Below are 9409 nucleotides of genomic sequence, written 5' to 3' on the forward strand. Positions count from 1 at the left end.
GCGGGTGTCGCGGCCGGCCGGCGGCTCTCGGGACCATGCTCCCGCCCTGGTGGCTCCTGGCGCTGCTGGCAGGTAGGCACCGGCCCGCGGGAGGGGGCAGGTCCGGGGCCGCCGGGAGGGGGACGCTGCCCTGTCCCGGGCTGGGACAGTGGCAGACTTTGTCCGGGGCCGGGGCCGCAGAAAGCACAAGCCGCCCTGCAAGGGGGAAGGATGATGTGGGCTGCCAGGTACCAGCCCAGATCCCTCGCTTGCTCTCCTAATCTCTGGGAGCGGAAGCTGCCCTCTGTTTTCAGGGACTCTGCTCCTTCACAATTGCCAAGTGCAGTATTGAGATCAACAGGTGGAGCGCCAGGGAGATGCTTCCAGTGTTATTCAGACCAAACCCGTAGCGATGATGAGAGTATTGAACTTGGCAAGGTCCTCCCTGACGGTGCCCCTGGGCGACAGTCGAAGACGGGTACCGTCGCCCCATGGATGGGTAAACGGGGTCGACGGCTAACCTCGCATCCATGCGAATTTCTGTTCCGCGTCCACTGAACATCAGGGCCGTGGGCTCTGCCAGCCGCGCTCCGTTCAGATAATGAAGATGCAACAAGCCACTAGTGGACATGAGAAAACCTGGGGATGGAGGGACACTGTTGCCTAACCTTGCCTCTAAGCACTCCGAGTAACAAAGATGATTTTCCCTCCTTTACAGTTTCATAACCTGGTATTGCACCATTCATTTTGAAATGTTTTGGTGCTGATGCCTGGAAACTGAAATGCTCCGGTGAGGCATTTTTAAAGAGTGATATCTTCTGACTGCTTCAAATAACGTAGACTGCAAATAACTTAACCTCCCAATTTCACAGGCTTTGAACTGAGAAGCTGGAACCAGAGTCATGCTTTACAGTTCAGTCTCAGGCAGTATTTTTAGCTAGGAGAAGGGGGGTTAATAGAGATAATTAGTGCTTTCCAGCTGTTGATTTCTTAGTGTTATTTGTAAACCTGCAAATATTCCATTTAAAAATCCATGAAGAGTTTTTTTGTGTGTTTTTTTTGGGGGGGGGAGTAGGGAGTAAGGAAACTGAAAAAACCAAAGGGGTAAGAAAACCAAAAAACCCAAAGGGACCAGGGCACAGCAGCACTTAGGTGCTTTCTAATTTTGAGGTTGACTTTCACAGCGGTGGTATCTCATCCGTGAAAGCACTGGCTTTGTACATGACATGTGCTATGTTGTGGGGAAATACAGGAACCCACTGAAAGCAAATCCTCTTTCCAAACTTTGTTCTGCCAGATGCAGCCTCTTCTAGCATTGGATTCCAGCTTTGGTTTTCTCCATAGTAACTTCTGGCTTTTGAAAATCTCCTTACTCAACAATTTGTGCTTGCGGGGAAAATATAGAAACCACAATGTATTTTTTTCACTTGTGCCTTTTTTTACATCTCAGCCCTGTTTTTATCTATATCTGTATACTTTGTAACATGCCTAAGCTGTCATTATGGAAAAGGCAATAGAGGCAAATCACAGGATCCAATATAATACATTAGTTGTTGATTTTTTGGCCAGGGTTGAAATAAAGATTAAAAAAAACAACAACCTAGCAAGTTAAAAATAAATTAACAAGCCAATGTGACCTCAATTGAACATTCAACAGAATACAGTTCTATTAATTGGCTACCAAGTTATATCTAATTCACATGGTATTATTTTGTACTGGATTCTCTTCCTTGTCATATAAGTGGATGCACTGTTGATCTTATCTTAGCACTGGTGCCAGAATTTTCAAACTTAACAAGAAATGTTGGAAGGGAAGCATAGGTCTTCCGTGTTAAAGCCATCTTGGAAAAAAATGCATGAAAAATACCTGTGCAGCGCTCTGAAATGTAAGGACTTTAATGTGAGCCTGAGTAGAAACTGAACACGGTGCTTGTGACATTTGGAGGACGAGGGGTTCTTTGGTGAAGGCAGGGTCAAAATCAGAGGCAATGACCTATTCAGAGCAATTGGTTTGATGGTGTCCATTGTTTATTCTGCAATGCCTGCCATCTTTATCTTCAGCATTATATGGAAGAGGGAGAGAGGAGAGCCCGCTCATCGCTGCCTGGAAGTCAGTGGTAAAGCTTCCATTAGCGAGCTTCAGGTCTGAGCTGAGTATCTTTTTCAAGGGTCTTTTGCCCTCACTGAGATCATCAGAAGTTTTGTCGCCGGCACCTTTTGGAGAAAACGAGTGGCCCTGTTTAGATTAGACGACAAGAAAAGCTGCACAAGGATTTAAACAAGGAGTGTTGGAAGGAGACTGAAGTGAGAGAGACGTCACCTCTACTGGGGTGCAACAGGTCTGCGTGGAGGAACTGAGGAAAGCAATTGTATAGTGAAGCAAATGCCCAGCTTCACAGGAGGGATGCAGCATTGCACAAAAGACCCTAACTGAGGAGCACAAAAAGTATCCAGACAAGAAGCTTAATGTGCTTCTGGATTCCTTCTATCAGAGAAACTAACTTTTTCTGTAGCCCCAGGCTCACAATCCTTTATTTCTGATGCGAAGGAATTACAATGGTAAGAGCAAGGGGGCACCAGATTTCTGTGGAGCATAGGTAGCTTTGCAATTAAACTGAATGACATCCTGCAAAATGAGACGTGCGGGAGAGCTATAGAAGAGAGGGTTCTGCAGAGCAAGTCCTGTCTGTTCCTTCATTATCTAAATTGCTTTCTTTCATATGCAGTTTAACCTTTTAGCCTGACCTTTTGATGCGATTACTTTTTTGTTCAAGTACAACAGTACTTTTTTTTTTTTTGCCTTAGCAGATAATATGCTGGTTCTTACAGTTTCTTCTGGAAAAAACATGTACAGGCACTCCATTCTGGTGAGCTTCTGCCGAACCATGTGCAAAACATCCACTCAAGGCACTTTATATGCACTTCCAAAACGGGTCATGTCCTTTCCTTCATCCATATCCCATGCTACTGTTGAAGGTTTGCCCACACCACCCACTGAAATCATGGTGAGCAGTGAAGGAATGAAATCTTGGCCTCCTTGAAGTCACTGGCAAACTCCCAAGGAGCCAGGATTTCACGTTATATCCCGAGATCAATGCACACCTGACAATCCCACTGGTGTCATGGGGATTCAGGCTACTCTAGCACCGGTGTCCTTGAGATTTTGGGGTGGATCACTGTCAGGTTCTGGCTTCTGAGTGTTGTCTTGGTGCTCTTGAAAAAAAACACAACAACACTTTATTTGCAAAGGTTTTCATAGATTTTTTTTTCCTGTTAGGCCGCCTGGAAAAGGCCAATGAAAATATAAATGACAGCAGAAATTCGTGGCCAGAATGCCCTAAACTTTGTTCATTTGAAGTAGTACAAGTCCTATTATTAGATTATGCTGCATGCTGGTTGAATGTCGGCTTTAATTTCAGTATCCATCAACAGCATTTAAGAGAACTGGAATGCATCAAAAATTGGCCAATGTTGACAGGCAAAACAGTAGACTGAAATTTCAGGCTATCTAGAAACCACACCCAGGCCCCCAAAACACATGTTGAAATAACTGTAATGCTGTGCTTTAACCAACCAAGTACCTTTTTTCTGTGGTCTCTTAAGTTAAATATTTTCCTCTTGTTCTTTTATTTTGGTGTACATGTCCCTAGTGTAGTGCCATATATCAACTGAGATACGTATCTGAAATCTATTCCAGCATGATGCTTGCTAACATTACCCAACTGCAGCACATTTTCTTTATGAGTAGTCCCTTACTTTCATAGTCCTCTATCTGGTAGTCTTTAAGTGGTGGAATCAAGGAGAATACTCTTATGCCATTAGTAGACAACACTGTTTGTTCCTATTAATTTTATTATGACGGAGTAGGAATCCCATTATATTAAGCGTTGTACAAACATGGATCAAAATGATGGTTCTGCCCCCAGAGAGCAGATTTGTAAATGCTTCGTCTGCCTAAAATTGACTCTGGGGGATTTTCAAGTGTGCTAAAGTGGCTGAGAGGCCAACACCCTGTTAAGTATCTATCTGCATTTTTAGGTGCCTTTGACAATCTGGCCCTTCACTGTTTTCCTTCTAGTTTAATAAAATCAGATTGTGCAACTCTTGCTCCAATTGATGAACAATTACTTAAGCGAGCAGTTCCATTGAAGGCAATAGGCTTTCTCCGGAGAGCAACGGCTCCGCAGTGACAGCGAGGAGCTGGCCCAAGGCAGTTCGTGATGAAAAGGGCTATTGGAACGGCCAGGCCTTCTCTCTGCCAAGGCGGGCTTTCTCTCTATTATACATTCACTACTGCTTTGTGCCTTCTGCTCCAAGGCACGCCAAGCGAATTGGCTTCTGCAGCCTGATAGATCCTTGATGTCAGAAAGTTTACCCCGCTTTTCAGCCTACATTGTTCCTTTCTTCATTCACGTCCAACAGAACCCCTTTATTCATGGGAAGAAATTCCTCCCTTTCCTTGGTGTTTATACTCCCTGAATATTTATAGACTGTTATCATGTCCATCCCCAGTTGTTCCTCTGCCAGGCTATGTGTGCTGAGCTCTTTTAATCTTTCCTTGTAACTCAATTCCTCCCACCCCCTAATCATTTCTGTTGTTCTACTCTCAACTCCTGCCAGTGCCCTTACTCATTTTGCTTTGAGTAAACGCTATATTTATGTTAATGTGATGTGGTGGGTGGTCCCTTCTGTGCTCATGATCCATGTGAGTGATTTAGACATTTGAAATGAGGCTGGCATTTCATCGCCAAGCCGTCGTCTGATTACCAGTTTCACTTTTCAAAGGTCTCCAGGAAAAAGTATGCTTAGCCATCACTATTAAAGTGGGCTATGATGGCCACTAATAAAGTGTCTTTGCAGCCATTTGACGCAGGATCGGCCAAATTGCCGGGGCACGCAGAAGTTTGAAACGACTGTTCAAAACCATGTGCCTGATTTTCTTTTTAAGTTTCCATCTCTTCTAAATTAAGGTGCGATTTTCACTACGGTCAAAAATATGAATCACAGGTCAAGGTTGTAAAACACTTCCATTTTATCAAGTCTCAATGATAGCACCAGGATATTATCCAGCCTTCGATGGCATTATGTTTTGTTTTTCTAAAGATGTGCAACGCCGTGACCTGAACCCCACCATTTAGGCCTTGCGAAGGCAAGAGATGGTCTCGTTAACTGAATCTGTGGAACCAAAAATCCGCACAATTGCTAGCGCTCCAGGAAGAAAAAATAAACTTAGGTTTCCTCTTTCTCTCTCTCCCCCTCTCTCTGTTTTGGTTTTATGCATAGGTTTCCCAGCACCAAACTTTTACAGCAAGCCAGGTCAGAGTTTAACATAGCTCACAAAGCAGCAGTGTTACTTCAGCTCACCAGCTTTCTTTACAGCCTCCTGATGCTGAACTCAGGAGACAAATTGGTTATCTCCTCTGTTCTTAATCTCCGCAACCCCCTTGTCTCTCTGTGTTGAATCCTGCAGGTTCACGTAAGCATCAGAAATTACCACAAGGGGAGCTCCGTGTCCGGTTTTACCCACTTCTATGAATATCAGATAAGGGGATAATTCACTTAACTGCATCATGCGGCACCAGTCCCAAGATTTGACCTCTTGTTTGAATTATAGCAAGCTTCTCCCTGGAGACATAAATGTACTGAGTTAGTTTGCCTGCACCATTAGCAAAACTGACTGCATCAACATCCAGGCTTCTGGAGCAGCCTTGTAGTACTAGCGAGGCGCTGCAGTTTCAAGGCACTTCAACAGAAAACTGGTCTTAGTTCACAGCAGGACAAATCCCCGTGAGCACACTTGTCCGTTATCCTGGAAGCGCCCCAACCATCCTGGCCAGCGTGGACTGGCAGAGGCACAACACCCTTAGCTAAATACAACGTTACCACTGAGCTGACCACAATGGTGGAGCCTACCAAGGGCTGGATGCCCACATGGCATTGCTTGAAAGTTCTCTTCTGGACATTTTGACCGAGGTGGCTGTGGAAAAGTGCTTCCAATTTTTGATATTTTGGTTAAAAAAAAAAAAAAGGAAGGCAGTGAATTGCTTATGGATCACAGCCAGCCAGGAAAACGAGTTGTTATTTGTGAAGTATTTTCAAGTAAAAATGAGTAAACCCCGCTTTTGTGCAATGGGGGAAAAAAAAGGAAATTCTGATTAGTGTAACATTGGTAGGTGAAAGCACACCGAGATTGCTCGGTGGAATGTGCTTCCTGCTACTACGTGCAGTTTTATTAGCATGCTTCTCTGGCTCCTTGCTGTGATTTCTGGGTGTGCCCTTCTGTTGTGCACGCTGCGCTTTGGTGGCGAGTGCTAGACAGCCATTCCCTCCTCAAATCCATCCTGTATGCTTTCCCTCCTCAAATCCATCCTGTACGCTTTCCCTTGAATCCCTTCATTCTCCAGACTTCATCACGCCGTGGGTGATGCCAGCTTAACCTTAAATTACTTGGAGTTGAGTGTTTCCTTGTTCCGGCCCCGATTCTGTGCTAGCAAAGAAAATAGGATCTTTGCAATGAGAGGGAGGATCAAGCGCTGTAATCTCATTTGTATACTGGGTTAGGCCTGTTTTTGTTTTTTCAGGATAAACCACCAGAGAGGCCTTTTTATTTAAACAGAGTTAATACCAAGGAAGACCTCCAAGGTACAGGAGAGACTGTCTCTGTCAGTTCCCACACTCCCTACCCCAAATACCATCTGCCTTGTCTCACAGCCCATCCGGTATCAGTGTGCAGAGAGAGAGAGTTCCCACTGCACGAAGCTGGGATTGAGTGTTGAGCTGGGCAGGTCCAGGGCTGAGGATGCCTGCAAACATCCTCCTTCCTCTCATGTTTCTCTGGACTCAGTGGGCCCTGGCATTTTGTAGGAGGGAGATCTTGTACTGCAGCTCCAGCATCTCTGTTTAAGTGAGTCAGTTCATCAGGATTGGTCTAAATGAAAAACATAAGATTCAAAAGAATGAGGGTCAAATTCTGCTCTGCTCACATCCAGGCAGGAGCCAGTGGCATCCAGGCATGACAGGTGAGCAAAGCAGCAGACTCAGTTTGCATTCAGCCTTTTAGTATTTCTCCAGTGAAGTCAGATTTGTGAGGGTGGGGTTTTAGACTGAAGCATATTCGGACAGAAAACTCTTCTGGAATGACATCACAATACCAGTGAGCCAAGCGTGGTTGTCTGAAACTATATGATGGATTTACTACAGCTGCTTTCATATCAGAGTGCCTCTGGACATAACAAATTCATCTTGTCACTGGATAAACAAGATACTTCCTGTGCTGTGTGCGGGGGAAGGAGTGCCACCAGCTGAATGCAAATGATGAGATACATCATGATGGATGAGACAGACAGGTTTTGAAGCACATTTTTAGAAGGAAGTTAAGCTAAAGCAGTTAATTCTTAAAGAAAAGAAAAGAAAAGAAAAAAGAAAAGAACCCCCCATGGTATCTAAACCAGCTTGTTTTAATATACCAAAAGTCATGGAGGAAGAACTGAACTTGAAAATTTGTTGTGTAAAATATCTTGTTGACTCCATGTGGTCTTTTAGACCAGCAAGTCTCAAAATTCATATCTACACAATTTAATGTATGGTTCTTTTCTGTTCTGTTTTAAAAATTTGGGAGAAGTACCCTGCAACTGTAGAGCGTTTGTTTCACTGTGCGCAACGTATGTGCTCGTCCATTGTTAAAAGGTTAATGAAGAAACACTTCACATTTTCTATAGTGATCATCACACATGACACTTTATAAACAGTCATGAATTAAGCTTCAGACCTGGGAGAGAGCTATGAATAACTATGACCATTTTATAGATGGGCAAAGAGAGGCCCAAAGGTTAAACAATAAGGCAGTGAATAAGGTGCAGTCCTGGCAAATAATTTCCTTCTTTAACTATTTGATCACACTTGGGCTTCACAGTGCAGGCAGTCATTAATCAGGAGGGTATCGAAACGCATGCTTAACTTCATGTGTGTGCTTAAGTCCCATTGAAGCCAGTAGGCGTGTGCTTAATCTTATGTGCTTTCCTGAGCCAGGGTTGTGGCTGTCCTGAACTAGGGTTCAATGCTTTTCTGAACTGAGGCCTGTGCTTACAGGCACAGGGAAGGCAAAATTGTGTGGTTCTTCATTTTCTCATTATATTCTATTCAAGTTTTATAACTTCAATGATTTTAATATACATCTAGCTCTTCCTCGCAATGTCGTGCTCTTGGGAAACTCCTTATTTGGAGCGTATTAAAAATAACACAACTCCAATCTCTACACAAATGTAAAAGAAATTGATTTGCTAAACACTTTCCTCGCTTTTAAAAGAACAATTACTCCTTTAGTGGCTAACTCCAAATCCATTCTGCATGCTGTCGGAACAGGGGAATGGCCGAGAAATGCCACTTTGCTATTTAATAAAGTCTGCGTCAGTAAGTGTAATTCACTTATGCAGAATACATCAGTGTGCTTTTTGTATTCATGGGCTTGTGCTAGTTTGAACATTCCTCATGGTGTTTTAAAGGTTTTGTGTCATTCGTAAATAAAGTAGTATGTAATTTCCTGTGACTGTGGTCATTGATCTCATCCATGCAAATGGGTGACTAAGTGAAACATTCGAATTATAAATGGAAATAATAAATTTTGACCATAGGAGGCAGTAACATTTACCAGATTAAACAATTTAGCCCTGGAAAGAGTTGATCTATAGTAACTAATATTGTTGCAAGCAGTAATGTAGGCATATTCCTTTCTAGTTATAGATGAAAAAAGATGTCTGACTCAGTGCAACTTTTTTTCCAAAGCCAATCTACTGGGTTAAACACAAATAAAATTTACCTCCAACAGGGCACCCTAAAATATTTTTTCCTAGAGTTTCCTCCCACTTTTAAAAGCGGAGAAGTGGAGTCAGTGGAGCAGGTTGCCTGTAGCCAGCGGGAGAGCTGTGCACAGTACGACCTTGTTAGAGCAGTTGTAGCCCTTGGCCAAGGAAGTCCCATGTTAACTCTTAAGGGAACTGGTTTGCATGAGGTCTGCAGGCCCTGCCACTTTGTTAGTTGATACTTTTTGAAAGGATGAATGTGCAAATGAGTGTGCAAAATGCCTCCCTAAAGTGTTCATATGAATGGGGCCATTGCAAATGGCTTGGGGTCTGATCCAGCTGCTAGTGACACCAGTGAACACCAGGTTGGGCTCTAAGCAGGGTTGCTGGCTGACACAATGAGCTGATGTACGTGTGCAGTAAGAGCTGCTTGTGCATACAGGGCTCTCTCTTTTGGACTGAATAGCAGGGGTTGAAGACAGGCATTCTCCTAGTAATAGTGACCTACCTAACTCGCCGCGAGAAAAAGAAATTTTCGCAGCTTGGTTGCAGTCTGAAATGCTGATTTTATGGTCATTTCACAGTGGCCCCACCTCTTGGCACTGATTGGTGGAGAGGCCACAGGGGGAGGA

General features: G+C 43.9%; 1 protein-coding gene across 1 annotated transcript in view; it reads left to right on the forward strand.

Moving 5' to 3' along the window:
- Nucleotides 1–6: 6 nt before the first annotated feature.
- The window catches only part of APCDD1L (APC down-regulated 1 like), a 27994-nt gene continuing 18591 nt past the window's right edge, over nt 7–9409 (forward strand). The window contains exon 1 of the mRNA XM_019510187.1: nt 7–72. Within this exon, the coding sequence (XP_019365732.1) occupies nt 36–72 (37 nt within the window). The 5' untranslated portion in view covers nt 7–35. The remainder of the gene's footprint in view (nt 73–9409) is intronic.

Source organism: Gavialis gangeticus, unplaced genomic scaffold (genome assembly GCF_001723915.1).
Source record: "Gavialis gangeticus isolate Ggan-Ray unplaced genomic scaffold, GavGan_comp1, whole genome shotgun sequence".
NCBI classification, from domain to species: Eukaryota; Metazoa; Chordata; order Crocodylia; family Gavialidae; genus Gavialis; species Gavialis gangeticus.